Source organism: Rissa tridactyla, chromosome Z (genome assembly GCF_028500815.1).
Source record: "Rissa tridactyla isolate bRisTri1 chromosome Z, bRisTri1.patW.cur.20221130, whole genome shotgun sequence".
Lineage (NCBI taxonomy): Eukaryota > Metazoa > Chordata > Aves > Charadriiformes > Laridae > Rissa > Rissa tridactyla.
In genome coordinates this window covers 65,566,385-65,583,484 of record NC_071497.1, presented here as the reverse complement: position 1 = coordinate 65,583,484, position 17,100 = coordinate 65,566,385, and the positions used below count along the sequence as shown (strand labels likewise).

General features: G+C 37.4%; 1 protein-coding gene across 3 annotated transcripts in view; it reads right to left on the bottom strand.

Annotated features, from left to right (window-relative positions):
* Positions 1–354: 354 nt before the first annotated feature.
* Positions 355–17,100, bottom strand: part of ELOVL7 (ELOVL fatty acid elongase 7) — a 33,463-nt gene continuing 16,717 nt past the window's right edge. For 2 of the 3 annotated variants that reach the window (XM_054186248.1, XM_054186250.1), the window contains exons 2-8: positions 13,681–13,774; positions 11,168–11,358; positions 8,755–8,835; positions 8,286–8,342; positions 6,422–6,527; positions 3,396–3,532; positions 355–2,175 (exon numbers count right to left, since the gene is read on the bottom strand). In XM_054186248.1, coding sequence (XP_054042223.1) covers positions 1,972–2,175; positions 3,396–3,532; positions 6,422–6,527; positions 8,286–8,342; positions 8,755–8,835; positions 11,168–11,358; positions 13,681–13,744 — 840 coding nt within the window. In that variant the 5' untranslated portion in view covers positions 13,745–13,774 and the 3' untranslated portion in view covers positions 355–1,971. Of the gene's footprint in view, positions 2,176–3,395; positions 3,533–6,421; positions 6,528–8,285; positions 8,343–8,754; positions 8,836–11,167; positions 11,359–13,680; positions 14,236–17,100 lie in introns of those variants that run through there. The other variant, XM_054186249.1, reaches the window with a different exon arrangement.

Here is a 17,100-nt window from a genome sequence, read left to right as displayed (position 1 = left end):
AGAGGCAAATCCTTTACAGCTGTTTGAAAAAAAACAGCAATAAGTCTCTGTCCCTGCATACAGGCTGGAGGCTGGCAGGATCTGAGATTTAAGAGTTAGTGATTGCATTTCCCACCGAAAACACATGTGGCCCCTGATAAGCACCCTGGCTGTCTTATATCTTGGACCAAAGCACCTCTTTTTATGCACTGCTAGGGAGCAGAAACTCAGCCCTGAGGATTCCAGGATCAAGCATCTAAAATTCAGGGGTCGCAATATACATCTCAAGCCATCCAAATCCTTTCTGGGAATCTAATTTCAGTCTGCCATGACAGTTGGTAGCTACAGGGAATAAACAGTGGAAAGAAAATATAAATTTATTTTAATTTATTTTATAAAGACTCATAATGTAATCTCATAAGAAATCATTTGCAACTCATGTTCAAGATAAAGTTTAAATCCTTTTAGCAGTAATAATCACTATAAATGTCAGTATCCCCATAAGTATTCAGATAACAAAACTTTCTTGGAATTGTGCAACAGGGAGGAAATGAAAACCTGCCCCAAAGATTTGGGTATTTGAAAAATCGCACAGGTAGATCAAGCACAAAGCAAATATCGCAAGGTTCTTTTCTGTTAGTAGTGAACATAATATGAACTGGTACTTTTAATGTTAACGTTAATTTAAATACCTTTAACTCCTCATTTACAGGTCTGTTACGTGCACCAATTCCTTAATAATTTGTACAGTACAAATGCAACTTGCATACAAGTAGCTAAGTCGTTTGATTTCTATACACGTGTGACCATAACAATCTACACGTGTGACCATAACAATCACGGAAAACAACATACCGGTTAATTCTGCATAGACTGGAATCGTGCCTGGTCACCACTGCCTGACCCACTCGCAGCAGCTCAGAGAATGGCACGTATCTTTTTGCCTAGTTTCTGACAAGGTAACTGGTGCTATTAATGGAGAAACTTTAACCTTGAGTTGTCAAAAACAATCATGAAAAAAAACCTAACAGAAAATCTTTCTAGGCATATATTTCAACAGATATGGAAGAAAATAGAGCACAGTACAGTCATGCTAAGTGACATTTAGGCTTCAATCAAAAAATATTTTTTTCAAACTTATTTGAGGGCTACGATTTTGGCTATTGAATCACAAGATTCCTCCCCCCCTTCAAACAGCCTAGGCTACCAATTTCAAAAGATATCCATAAATACATTGAATAAGTATATTAGGCTACTTTGGTGAACAGATAAGTAAGATGTTTTGATCATTACACTACAAGACAGTTCAGATAATCCTCAAAATAGTAGCTTTCTGACATTTAGAATAACATTCAAGTGAGTAGAACGTGAAATGAATTAAGTTATCTTAGTAAAAGACAGTATATCCAAAAATCTATGATCTTCAAATGAAACGTCATACCTTGACAGATTAACATACATTCCTTTCTTTAAAGTAATATAGTTCATAAACAAATGTAACATTTATGTATTAACTATATTAATAATAACCTTTAGATTCTATAAAAAGTACTTACTGAAGATTCATTCTTTTAATAAAATGCAGCTGACAATCTCAACAACTTATAACATTTAAGTAATTTTATCCCCTCAGTGTTCAAAGTACTCAGTACTTGTCATACACATTTTAATTTTCCCAATGAATGTATTTTCATGTATCTTCTAGATAGAGATCATCTATCCATTAATTTCTTATAGGATAAACATGAACAAGTTGTTGAAAAAAAACCTTTTTTTTTTTTTTTTTTTTAAATCAGAGATCCACACTGCTCCTCCTATCCCCCAAATTCTGAACCCCAATTAACTTATGGTAAAAATACAAATTCAGTTCTGGAAGAAAACATACAAAATATACACTGCGTAGTGTGTGCACCTAAATATCTTGATTGTCAAGTAGCACAAATTTCCACATTGACATATGCATTTCTTTGTTTTTAGAGAGAAGAGTTTGTTTCACTGATCTTTGTTGATCCCATTTCTTGCCATCTTTGGTAGTCTTTTTCCTTTCGTGTAAGCGTGGTACCAGAAGTGGAGAAACAAGACTAAAAACACAGAGCCATACAGCCAAATAATAAACATGAAAATTGGATACTGGTATGGACAATCATCCATCATGTAGATTTGTCCTATATGGCATGTAATCATAATAAACTGGACCTGCAGGGAAGAGGTGAAAAGAAGAAAAATACTTTTAAAATAAGTTACAGTCTTACTACAGCAGTTTAAAAAGATTCAGCATAACTTGCACACAGAAAAACAGAAAGCGTGTTTGGGAGGAGGCTTTTTAAAATGTCAGAGATGCACCTTTAGACCCTCTCTCCCAAAAATGTTACTCCACTGAAAAACATTTTCACCAAGTAAAGAAAGAGAAGTCCTTGGACAAACTGAGTTACAAGCAGCACTGAGAAACCCATACTAGGAGAACGGGAGTCTGCCCTGGCCAGTTCAGAGAAGAATGAACAGTGTTTGACCTGTTACAAATGGGAGTCTCCGTTAGAAAAATTATCCAGAAAACTAAAAAAAACTAGCATGTGACACAAAGGTCCGCAGGTCTCCCAAAAAATGTAATGGAGGGTTTAAAAAAACAAAAAGTAATAAATTTCCACATAAACTCCAAGTTAATAATCCACTGGTTGTGCCGCCAAAACAAAAAGACTTTCAGTTATAAATATTCAAGCTAAATTGTTCAGTTACATGTGGTTACATGAACTACTTAACACCAGACCTGGTGCAAGCAGACAGCCTTCTCCCTGCTTCTCCCTACTCCACCAGCATCAGTGCTCAGTTCAAACAAATTGTTTAGCCAGAAGCTGAATTTTGAAAATTTGGCTATTAAAAAAGCCAGGCATGAAAAAGCACCCAGAGCAGTAACCTTTTGATCTATGCTGATAAAACACAATGTAATTACTGCAAGAGTGTTTTTTAATGTGCTGAGTTAATGAGAGGTAAATCCTGTAAATACAAACATTTTCTGTGAAAGAACAGACATGAGATGCTAAAGAAATACTTCTCTTCCCTTTCCTTACTACTAGTCACATGTGTGTTGTGTACATTAATTATGTGTTGTTGGTGTAAAATTATATTCTAATAATTTTTACATGGCAATGAGTTTTCTTAATATATTTACCAAGTACTGCATAACTGAAAAGCACGTGTGTCTAAATCTGTGATTATAGTGAACGCTGAAGTCAGCAGATTTAAGTATATAACCGAGGGGAGCTCATAACTTGTTTTACTCAATTAAAACATGAGTAAACCATGTACCAACTGTAAACTACACACATGAACATAACTAAAAGTACAAATGTATTGCATTAAGCCTGTGTTAGCCACAGTCAGCTTTCTGAGAACTGTTTACGTCAAACAAAATTACTCACGAGTTGTATAGTTGTCATGTATTTTTTCCACCATAAGTATTTATGATAGGCTGGTCCCAAAGAACAGATTCCATAATAAGTGTACATGACAACATGGACAATGCAGTTCAGCAAAGCATGAAATGTTCCCAAACCACCTGTAGAAAAACAAAACGTAGTATTATTGCATTGGGTATTCAAAAAACCACCTTAGGTTCTAGTAGTTTATTTGAGTTGGGGTAGGGAAAAAAAAAAAAAACCATATACCACAAAACCTACAGACTTTGATTAACCCTCAAAGTATTTAACCTGAATTGGGTTGACACCCAATTCTGTTCTGAGGGATCACATCAGTTTGCCTTCTCCGAAGAGACTTATCTAAGCATTTCCAAAACAGCAATAAAACATAGCTGATCTAATTATCAGTAAAAGGTTTTAGTGGAATTCTTTGTTCTTTGGGTTCGTTTTTTTATTATTTTTATTAAAACCTATACATGATGGAGACATGGAGAATTTAATAGAAATAGTATTCCTCCTGTTTAACACCTCTTTTCTAGACATCATGATGAACTCTGGAAGAAGATAAGTAATAATTCCCTCCCCAAAACAGATTTCCAAATTCCTGGGGAAAGAATCACAGTTTCTGTTAGTAAGTTTTTGGAATCGTAACCTAAGTCAGGGTCTCACAAATCCATGGTCCATCTCAAAGCCATACTTACAGTGAAAAGGAAATTTAAGGCCAAGTAGCCCCATTTGGGGCAAACTCTTGATGGAAGCTGCTAAGATACAAACATTTTGCAAAGCAAGTAAGGAAATATTTCCTTTTCCATTGAATCAACTATGGAGTTAGTTGAGCCTGCTCAAAGTAATTTTATTTTAAAGAACACAAGAAATTATAGGTAAAAATGATCCAAGAAGTGCAGATAGCAAAGTATTTTTAAGAGAAATATGAACATGAAAACACTGAGCATCAGGAAGAAAAAAAGATGACATGAAAGTAGGTACTTAGTGAGGGAAAAAAGCCAATTTCCTTTTAAGAATCATTCAAGTTAAAAATAAAACTTATTTTGTGATGTTAGTAGCTCACACTAATTTTCCAGCTTGAGAGATCATAACTCCTCCAGCTGTGATTGCAAACTTTCTTTGAAACTTAGCTATTTGTATTTTTAAAAATAATTGGAGTGTTCTTACAGTGCAAACATACATACTTTTTTTGGCTTGCACAGTGAATATTCGAACGAAAAAATAATTAAAGCAGAGAAAAAAATAAAAAACAACCTAATCAACAGTACAAAAATATGCTCCAAAAAGCAACATCATACATAAGCACCATTTTACAATTTCGTGTTAATATCCAACCAAAGAAAAATCTCCATTCAAAGCTGTTGGGTTTTTACAAACAAGTTGAAAACTTGATCAATGCCGCTATTTAGAAGGAAAGTGGTGAAACTAAATACAAGATAATCATCAGCAGGACTGAAATTCTTGGGAAAAAAAATTAAGTTATCAAACAGAACAATATTTGGAAAGATTAGTATAAAGATAAGCAACGGAGTTGCTCTGAATCAATATGAGGAACTAATATTAGCAGAGGACAAAACAGTTCTTGCATACTTTGCTGAAACTATTTGTCAAATTATCACATGGGAAATTTGAGTCTGATGCAAAATCAGAAGCCTGTAGCTGGTATACTGATCTGATGTCCAGATAAAAGGCAGAAAGTTAATCAACTACAAATGGAAACTTTTCAAGGTTGAAGAGGAAGGACTGTTAATTGCTGGGTTGTTGGGTTTTGTTTTGGTTTTGTTGTTGTTGTCGTTGTTATTTTTTTTTTCAAATCTATAAACACACTGAACTGTATGCTGGGAAAACTACTCATAATTTCATCATAAACTTAAAATACCAGTTACTCGGCAACATTTGAGAAAGACGTGATCAAGACACCAAGACACCACCTTCCTAATAACAGAAACTCAACACATACAGCAGAAGGATATCCTTTTCTACACTAGGAAAATCTACACGCTGAACATCTTCAAAAGTCTCATCTACAAATCTTCTGGACTGCTTCCAGGTCTTATTTGTATATTCATAAAACAGACACTAACAGATCAGATTTAATAAGCAATGGCTGTCTTCATCGATTTGTCACCGATTTTCTGGGAGAAAAAAACATGCCACACAACATGAGTGAAGAAACATGTACAAACTAAACTTATTTCTTGGTAGAAACTCCTACAAGAGCCCCCCCACCCTCTTACAGATGGGCTACTAAATCACTGCATTTCTCCACTCTGCTTATCAGGCTGTTCTCATGGCAAGCTATATTCATTAGCCGTGCACACTAATAATGTAGCATAAGAAGATGCATACGTAGACACGCAGAGCAGGAAAGAAGGAAGTGAAGATAAGCTAGAAGTGGACAAAGACTTTCAATTCATTACAGAAGCTTATTTTAATTGTACTAAGTAAGACCCAGAAAATATTTCTGTAGTTTTGTGAAAGTCAAAGTATTAGATGTAAATAAACCTCAATTATGCTACCTAAAGCCAGTAAAAATAACTGCAACAAGGCCTGAAAAATTTCTTAATCAGGCAAAAAGAGATGAAGACACAGTTGTCCCTTCCAACTCATTTCTTACGTTTCAGGGGGACAGATGTCTTTGAAGTCATTTCAGCAGCGTTATCTGCCTCATATGCCTCCTCTAGCACTTCTGGTTTTGCAGTCACATCTTTGTCATGTAATAATGCTCTTTGTTTATATACAGGTCCCTTTGCTTATATACACAGGTCCCTCCTTTGCACCTTTCCCCCCCACCACGAGAAACCAACACTGGACAAAACGCTGTCAAACAGGAAAAATGAGAACTCTGCACCCATTTAAATAATTATGTTGATCTCAGATGTTCCATCAAATACTGCAGGTATCTACATTTAAAAACATTCATGTTCGCAAGATTTTTGATTCTGTGTTTTAAATATTTTTGTCTAGCATAGTTAACTTTTACAACTAGAAGGAATGTACAACTTAAACTCTCTCTCCACTACCTGCAGCAAATTTGACTCCAAACCACCAGGTCCATGGCATGATGGAATGATGAAAGACATGCAGGAATGTTACTTGATTGTTTTTCTTACGCAGCACAAAAAATATCTGAAACAGATTTTTAATGAACAGAATGTTACAGGAGATAATAGAGCCCAACATACTTACAGAAAACTGTATGCATCAGTGCTGGTTGTTCACTACTATAGATTTAAAAATTCTTCACAGTTGCAGTTTTGGGAGAAGAAGGGAAGCTGAGGCTCTGGATATGCAGACTAGTTTTCCAAAAAAAATAATTAAACCAGTATGTAAAATCCACCTGCGGATTCCCAAAAGCCAGGGCAAGCTTTGAAAGTAAATGCCTATGGTTGAGCCACCACCGATGTGTGCAACGGACAGCGTAAGATGGACTTGCTTGGACTGAGAAGTATCTAGAAGCATCAGATTTTAAGTCCCCTGAACTACTAAGGCAGGGTCATTTGAGAAAATTAACTGAAGGATTAGCAACAGACAGAGACAGCAGAAAATACTACGTTAGAGAAATAGCACTTTATTATGAACACTGACTTAGCTGCCCCTGGAAAAAGGCAAAATTGGACAGAATATAGGTAGGTATTCATGATCGATATTGACTGGTCACATTTTAAAGGACAGACATTGAGGGAAGTGTTGAGGGAAGCGTTAAGGGAATAGAGAGCAAGAAAACCGTGTAAGGAGAAGTCAGGTCATGCAAAGGGTAGTATCAGATGACAAGCAAAGGAACACAGCAGAAAAGAAGGCTGCTGTGCCAGGGAAAACATTTGGAAACAGCTGACTTCAATACAGCTAAGAAGTTACGTTTGCAATAAAACCAAAAAGCTGCTGAGAAACAAGTACCTGAGTGGGTGGATTCAAACAAAACATTTTTTAAAAAAGATTTTTTCAGGCCTAGTACTAATTAAAAAGAGCAGTCTAACCACTGGGTAATAAAGGTAAATAGAGGACTAAACTTGTCAAGCTTTTCCAGTTTTAGCATTCCTGGCCCTTCCATTGCCATTCCATTTGGCTCAGTCAGTAAGATATTCCCGTGTTGAATCATGAGTATTTGCAGATGAAAGTTAGATGGCTAACTTTGCTGGCAGGGTGTAGAACATCCTAACTGCTCATGAGTCAGCTCCTGAATCAACACTATTGCACCCCACACAATAAGGCAAACGAAATCACAGCTGATTCCAACACTCAGAAGCTAGTTGGAGAATAGGTAAACCGCCCTGGCGAGGTGTCAGTCTTGGGAGGAAGGGAAGGCAGATGGCTGCTGGTGGTGAGCGAGGTCTGCATTCTGCTTCAATGCATTGCTGCTCAGACTTTCTCTGAAACAAGTCAGAGAGACAGCCTGGTATCAAACACATCTATAGTGACCACGAAGGCATGCAAAGGAATTTAGAGGAGGTAGGTATGGCAATTTATGCTGTATTCAGAGCTGCTGATGCAAACGTTCTGGATGTGGAAGATAAAATCTGAAGATGACGTGTGAAAAAAATTCAACGTGATCAACACCATTTTTTATCTGCAGTGTGGGAACAAGAATTGCCATACCAAAACAGGTTAGTGTATTCAGCTGTAAAACGGACATGTTGTCAGGGCTTCCTAAATTTTTAAAGGTGTGTTCTCTCATTAACATTTTTCCTGATAATAAAGGAATGACAGTGTAAATGGACTGTAAGACGAGACAAGATAATAAGGCTAAACACCTTGATGGTATTCCAATAATTGAAGGATGGAGGGATAAATAAAGAGCAATTTATGCTCCCAGCCCCCAACAGCACCGGTTCTTCTACTGTGAAAAGGAAACGTCACTACTTCTTTTATTAGTCTACAAATACTTACAGTGTCTAATAATTCAATGAACTTGGAAAAGTAGTAAAGCCAACAAGTTCGTACCATCTGCAAGAGTAAAAACCAGAAATTGTCACATCACAATAGCCATAAATAAAACTAAACAGCTGCAGGAAAAATAAGTAACTATATAAAAAAGGATTGGGACAAGTAAGCGGTATCACAAGGTTGACAGAAACATTGAAATGTAAGGTTTGATTGGTTTTTCTTTAAAAACACAAACAATTTTTTAATCATGAAGGAATTTTAAAACCAAGAAGAACAAGGTAACAAATATGTTGCTGCTTTTTTTTTTTTCCCCCAAGCAATCAACCCCTCCAGTTAACTCACATGCTCTACATTATGCAAGAGGGCATTTCCATTTAGTGTATTCCACTCTACAGCAGTGGTTGTTCAAAAAGCATTTCCAAAAATAAAGTCAGTGTAGCATGACAATTCAGCTTTGCATTTAGCAACTTACTCTTAGAGCTGTAGGTGACCTTGAGTAGTCAACGATATCGCACCGGAATGAGTACCCTGTGGCCCAACCTGACATAAGAAACTGGAGCAAAGAAAAGGGAAAGGGCAAAGATTTACTTTATGTCTTTTGAAAAATTAATTAATTTCGGATTACTTTTGCAATCACTAAGCAGGAGGGGAAAACAATATTAAAAACTTGTTGAATCAGCAACCTTGTCAATCATCCACCTCTGTGTGGGCCAGCTACTATAAAACCCTCTGCTGTTGCAGATTAATGAATTTCTAGTTCCAGGACCACACCTACAGACAAGAACTTTCTTCCTACACCCATTATCTCAGCATTAGTAACTGAAGAGGAGAAACAGATGCATCTCAAAAACAATGTTAGAAAAGCAACTTACTGTATAAATCAGACCACAAAACCAAATCAAACGTTTTTAAATTCATTGTAAATTGTTATCACGACCAAACATCTTAATACTGAAAAGAAACCAGCAGAGCATCTTAATACTGAAAGAAAAGCAGCACAACAGAAAAATATAGCTTAATATCATTAAAGACAAGACACAAATCAATATGCACTATATTTTTAGGATCATAGTTTCTAAAATTTTGCTTAGTTAAACTATGTGATTCAATTAGTCTCTCCCTGAGAGGAGGGACGAGGAGCGAGGGGTTTACAGTGAAGAGCACACACATAACCAAAGGACTCTATGTAACAAATATCATTTAATCTTTTCTCTTGGAATATATTAAAGTTAAAGCTCAGACAAGAGCAACATTGTTAATATTACACTTGGCTCATTGCCCTGCCAGCCACTAGGGCTGCTGCATCTTAGATCTGTTTTATAAAGTGCTTCTCGTCCATTGATCATCGTCGTCCACTCGGGCACAACAGCGAGTTCAGCTCTCTTTACAGACTGAGGGGTTTAGTCTGCGACTGCAACAGATGTTTAGCTTCCTAAAAGAATCAGTTGCTTAAGTAAAACAAGATTTGAAACACCACCAAGACAGCACAATCCTTAAGCACCCACCCAATGGCTGTGATCCAAAGTGGGGAAGAATCAGCTTTTTGCTGGGAGACAGACAATAGCAGAGATTCAATCTGTTACACTCTATCCATGCATTCCTTCATTAAATTGTAACATGGAATTCTTGACAATTGAATAATGTGTTACTGTCAGACACAAACAGAAGTTTAGTATTTTTTTTGTTTGTTTCTGAGGGTTATATCCAAAACCAAACTTAGCGCTAAATCACAAAAGGAAGTTTGGTGATTTTTCAAATAAAGGGGTAAATAACAAATGCGTGCATCTTGCACACCACTTATAGCTTTCCACACAATGGCCACAGCACAAAGTAGCTGCTGCTGCACTGGCTGTAGAGCACTTAAAAGAGGTGTCAGGCAAGTCACTCTAACTCTTGATGAAATTTATGCAAACTGAGCTGAAAGTATCATGCCAAATTGGCAGGATACATCTGACAACATTTTGTTAAGAGTTTTCCACACCCAAAATAGCCTCATAGCCAGATTTAACACAAAAAGGGTCAGTACTAGCATAGTGATGTTTCACCAAGCAAATGTATAAGGTTATCATTCACACAATGCTACTGTTAAATAGCTACACTTTTGAAAAAAACCAAAGCACAGCCAAAACCAAACCAAACAAACAAACCCCCAAAACAACAGACATTATCTATCTTAAGTTTTAAAAGCTGGTTCTGAATTAAAATTTTACTTGGTCTATCCCATTCATGGTTACAGATTTTTAGGTCATTCAACATACAGTGCTATGCAACTCATCAGGCTTTCCAGTTTTGAAAGTCTAACACTTGCTTCAGCTATGAAATATAGCAAAATCTCAACATTCCTATTGAGAAAAAGAGCATTTACTATTTCTGGGAGAGGAAAAAAAAAAGTAAATTAAAAAAAAAATCAATGCTAAAGATTTTCATGTTAGTTTTGTTGTTCTTTTGTCAACTTCTGTCATTTAAAAGGCAGATCTAACTGAAGATTATTCTATAGTAAACATACTCTACACAGTGTGTGAAACATCAGTGTTGACTGTCACATAGTAAGACAGAAACAATTACAACAGACTAAGAAAGAGATATAGTCTGCTTTAACTGCCAGAGCCCAGGGAAATGAAGTAAATTATGAGGATTTTTAATTTTGTAAAATTATATATAATTACACATAGAATATTTTACAATCTCTCTTTCTAGGTATGAATTATTCCCTTTTTTCATGTTTTAGCTCAATCAGTTTAGCATACTGCTTGGAGAAATATAATTAAAACAATCAGAATAATAGTTTTTTTGAGAATTGCAGAGTGGAAAAAATGCATTTATTAAAAGTTACTAAGAGGACAGTTAGATACAAAATATATGTTACAAATAAAAGTAGTACTTACTTCATAAGTCATATATAGAGAGAGGGCTACCACACTAAAATTGTAACATGCCATTATCTGCCTGAGTTCAAAAGGTTTTTTATTTTCCATCAGTTTGGGTCCCAAGGAAGTGACAAAATAAATGTAGGTTCCAATGATAAACGTTGTTGGAAAAGGTGAAGACATGAGTGGCCAGCCTTCAAGTCTTGGATCTAGACAAAGTGGGGGGGAAGAAAAAAAAAAAAAAGAGAGAGAAATCATATCCTTCCAGTACTTAATAAACCATAAAATGGCCACAGAAAGGTGCTTAATTCTTAATGGTTTTGGTTTTGCTGTCACTGATCATGTTTCAGAGTCCATTCACCTCAAATCCATACCAACTGGATAACAAGATTTAGCACCTGTAGGATTCAGTGCTTCTTTTTGCATCAGTTCTTCACACATAATGAAAAGGAGACACATAAGCAACCTGATTTTCAGTCTAGAGCTCTCCTCTGTGAAGACTCCACATTTTCACACATGAACGAGGCTCAGAGGGCAGCACGGGAAGGCAACGCACAAGCAGATCACCGAGGCTGCATTTCCATCTGAGACTTCATCCTTCTGGAAAAGCACGAACCTTATTTCACAAGCTCAAGTCACAGACAGGGACTAGCCCCACTTTTCAAGATTCTTGAGCTTTATAAGCAGTACTGCATTAGACATAGCAAGTACAGGGATTTTAACGTTAGAAGACCTTCTGTCCCATCAGCTGGTATTCACAGCTTAGCACATGAGGCTTCTGCCTGTTGAGCCCAGACACGTCACCACTCTCACAGCACCATAGAACACACTTTCATATTACCAGTCTCCAAACGGCAAAAGTGTTGCAAGTTCCCCTCCAGTTACCCCAGAGAGAAGTATTGCAGAGAGTCCTTCTCCTACACACGCACTGCTCCCTCTCCCTGCAGCTGAGGCTCCCTCTGAGCTTCACCATGACCCCACTGCGCCCTTCTGTGGTTCATCACGGCGTCCCATCTCACCAAAGACTTCAGCGTTTCTCCATAAGCAGGAGAACTGACATGAGCTTCACGTATTTCTTTTTTTTTTTAACGTATATTTTTTTCTAATTTTTATAAATTGACTTTTGGAAGATTAATTTCTGAATGATCCCAAACTTAACTCCTGACTCAGTAAACTGCTGGTTTCATGGTTTGCTCCTGTATTTTGGGAGTGAAATTACACTACTGCAATTTTTGCTAAGTGTTTAGTTCATGGACAAATGTCTTAAGTCAGTGATTTTCAACCCACAGCATTCAAGCAACATGTCACCCATGAGACCCTTTTGGTGTTGTTTGCAGCCACTGGAAGTTTTAAAACAGATTGAGGAGGAAAGCACATTGCTCACAGGCTGTGATGTGCCCTGTGCTGGTGCCCACAGACCTAAAAGGACTGTGAACCACAGCACTGGGCACCTGTATGTTTTGCACTGCAAGAGAATCACCAGCTCTTCACAACTGACTGTTTTTTTCTGCATCCACCCCTTGCACTGATGCTACGAAAACTTTCCCATTGCTCTTCCCAGCCTGATCCTGAGGAAACCATGTCCAGCCACTGACGGTACACTACAAGATGCCAAATACAAGCACTGTTAGGCAGGGAGATGAGGAACTCAAATTCTGAAGTCATGGGCACTGCAGCAGAAATACTGTGTCACCCAGCTCCATCCTAATCCACTTTGTCGCATGAGTTACACGGATAAAACTCCCTTTTCACTTGCATGCAGTGATTCTACAGAAAAGGAGAAATGGTTCTCAGCTGTACTGGAAAAAATAAATTAGTAATTTTATTGATCAAACCTTAAGTGCTTCTCAAGGTTTCCCCAGGAATCTGCTAATCCCTGTCACTATGTGCCTACCACGGTGAGGAACACTCAGGGGTGCCACTGCAACGGATGGGTTTTAACCCCAAACTTGAGATCTTCTCTGTCGTTTTTTGGTAAGCATGCAGAACCACAGAACATGAAGCAAAACACGTTTAATATCCTCATTCCAGTTGCAACAAGAGACTAAAATTCCTTTTAAAAATGGAACTGTGACACAGTTAATTACTCTGAGGATTAATTTCAAGATACTATAACTTATCAGGGCTTTTATTTCTTTTACTTTGCAAAAGCAAAATACAGTTAACATCATGCACTTAGCTCAATCAACTGATAAAATATCATTGTTTGGTAAGCCTTATGTTCAGTAGCAAAAGAAAAACAAACTATTTCCACACACCAGAAACTCTTCCAGGAGAATCACTGTCTGCATTTTATTTAGTCTGAACTTATAACCATAAACTAGCTCAGTTTTGTTTTTTTTCCTTTTTAAGAAAGCAGAAACTAGTCTGTTCTTTGTAGTTAGAGATGTCAATATGTAACCTTGCAAGTCTTAAAAACATTTACAGGAAGACAAAGCTACTTTAAGTTGATAAACAGTACACCTAGAATAGCTACACATTGCTATTCAGAATTATTGAAAGTTAATAAGTTTTAGATTTAAATGACTCACCGGCATCTTTAATCCATTCATCATACAGTAGTACAGCCTTTGATGTCAGATTGCTAAAGGCCATTTTCACTTGATTAAGATTTTATGATGCTGCCTGCAGGAAAACAACACAAAACAGAAATATGGATTTTTGTAATTAATAAAATAAAGGTCAATAAAGCATTTTAGAAAATATTCTCATGGAACAGAATAGAAAAAAATAGAGACGGGGCTAACAGAGCACCACGTGTGAAATACAGATCAGGGAGCATTAGCTGACCACATTGCAGTATGCCTGATGCTAATTTATAGCTGAGCTGTTACGTGCAACAATATGATTTTGGAATCTCTACATAACAAACAAGGTGCCTTTATGCCATAAAGCATTATCTCAAGAAACCATACTGTGGTTAACCGTTACAGTTGAGGGGTAGATATAAAAAAAGAGCAGTTGCTTAAATTTGTTTTTATTGACCTCTCCACTTAAAGTCACTTACACGTGAAGAAGTTCAGCTTTGCAACATTTACTACAGAAAACTTTAATTTTCTAACTAAGAAGTATTTCTAAGGTAGGTGGGAAGGAGGAAAGGTGCCAATATGTCTGCATACTCCTTTTAAATACAATAATTAGCTATGTTATAATTAGTATGCAAATCACACTCTGATGAATCAACTGTTTCCACACCAGGATCATGAAGTGTCATAGCACCACCAGTAATATCATTAACTCACAAAAATTATCCAGCATATCCAGTTTGCATGCAGCACCACCCACGTATGAAAACTTTTCAAAGAAGCGTGCTTATATGAATACTGACTTTTGCTTCAAAATCAAGTACTCATCAGCGCCTACCTTGCCTCACTCCCCCTAGAAAATACTTCCTTAAAAATCCCAACACGTTTGGAGGATGCCTCTCCCACTCAGTGTCTCACTTTTCCGTGCAATTTCTCTCCACACCCCTGTGCAATCTTCTTCACACCGTATTTGCCTTTATCAGTCCAGGCTTCAGCACACCTTGATAACCAGCTCCTTTCCTCTATCTGCCCTTCTGCGTCTCCCCCAGGCTAAGCAAGCTGTGGGTCTGGAGAGCCAGTTCTGCCCTCATGATGGTAATGCATCTTACTCCTCAGATCTCCCCACCATCATATTCTCATCTGACCTCACCTTAACTCTCCTGCAAAATAATTTCCCCCTTATCTCAGCTTCTACAAGTGGCTCCTGTACAATGCCATTTCACAGGAGCTTTAAGGCACCTCAAAGTACACTATACACACCCTTCATCACAAGATGCAGCACAAGACAAGCCTGCCTGCAACAGAGTTCATCTGATCTACCTCTTCCCAGTTCTCGTTTTGCTACCCACTTGTTTTCTTGCTTGCACTTCTGTCCTATGTGTCTGTACATCTGAAACCACCATCAATTTCTTGTTCAGAAAAATATTCCCTCTGCAAGTCTCCTTAAAGTTCACATTTTCCAGAAATACCATCCTCCAGCATCAGCATTTCCCAATGCAATGTCACTGCCTTTATGCTGACCACTTTCATATGGCCTATGTTCATATTATGACATTCGCTACAAAGCTGTATGTTTATAAAGGAGCAGAGGACATCGTCTTCCTTTTCTAATGGAAACTTGAGTGGCCCTCTTCCTTTTGACAATAGCAATCACACAAGAGAAAAAGATTTTAGTGTCAGAGAAAAATTATAAATATCCCTGCCACCTTGCTCCAAAAGACAAACTATGGATGATATCAAACATTTGTAGACCCAACCTTGTCTGAAACACCAGATACCTCAGATTGTCTGACTGTATCAACTGAGCAACTCAGACGAAAGTAACTGGTGCTGGAGTGAAGTGCTAAAAATCTGTATTTTACAAATAATTATTTTATTAAAATAGTTAGATTGATTACAGTAAGTTATCCTTAAAATCCAGTATTCTGACCATTTCAGTCCCATGAGAACAGTCTATCAAGAGACAAGTCATGGCAAACAGGACTTGTTCAGTGGTTATAATGATATTCTACCAAAGCCTACAGACACCTTCTGCACAGTACGGCTCAATATTTCAATAAAAGTGTATTCACTGAATACAAACAATCACATTACACTTAATCAGTAATTCAACAAGGAAAACAGTTTACTGATTTCACTGTCTTTCTGCTCCCATCCTGATGAAGATGTTACTGGAACTCAGAGTGGCTAGCTCAACATGCTAACCAAAACCTATGTTGAATGAGTAACCTACTGCTTCAAACGTGCTCTAAAAAATCTAGAAAATTCTGGTCTGGATGCTGGCTCAAAATGAATTGCCATTAATTACAGGTTTGGGGGTGTTGATTGACATTTCCTCCCTCTTACAGTGCAAAGCTCTCATCCTGACTACTGCATCCTCACAAATACAGAATTCTGTACTGTCATCCACTTGAGTAGTCAACAGCGCATTAATTTCGCACTAGGAGTCCAACAAACCCACTGTCAGTGTTTAAATAGCAACTTTTATGCCTGGTAAGCATTGGGACCAAAAGCACGCTTTTTATCTGGAACCAGACTCTATTTCCAATAGATAGTTTCTGCTCATAGTAGAAAGGCAGCAGATCAAAAGAGCAAATCCTCACATTTCCCAGCCCCTACCATACTGATGGAGAGACATTTGTCCCACCTCTTCTGACCCCAGCACTCACAGCTCTTTAAAACATTTCACAAGAGCTAAGACAGTAGAGGGTCTTAGCCCACGAGGTTTCTTTTCTGTTCATAACCCCGCACAGCAGCTGCTAAACTTGTTCTGGAAGTTTCTGCAGTTTAGTTACTATCCTTGAGAGAAGGATGTACCAGCGAGACAGTAGCCACAGCCTCACCACACAGACATACTGACCAATCAATTAGTCTGAATCCGAAGGTAAGCACAGTAAAATAAGTTAAAACTAAATATTTTAAGAGCAGTTATTTTCTTAACTAGCTGCCTAGTTTTCCTCTGGAAGTCCAGTTCTGTGAAAAATTGTTTGCATTAATATTAGGCTTTCAGGTTTTTTTTTTGTTAACTACCTACAAGTAGAGTTAATGGCAACATGGAAGGTATTTTGATTTATCCTGCTATACTTACTTCACACACAAATTCACACATACAGGAAAACAGTATGATCAAGGCTTGTTTTGTTTTTGTTTTGTTTTTAAATAGAAGAGTAAAAATACCCCATGTATCCATAACACAAGATAAACAACTAGCTCGTGCTTCATCAGAAAACCAGACCATTTTTGAAAAACTGTTTTTTTTCCAGTAAAACTGTGTTGTTAAGAAGTAACCTGATAAAGCTTTGACCATAATACAACCTTCCGTAACGTTTGGCAGTTTTGAATTCTACAGAACTTGTCCTCTAAATGTGAGGCTGGAAATATTTGGCCTGAAGGGACAAAGACTTGGGGGCAGAGAAGGCCATTTGT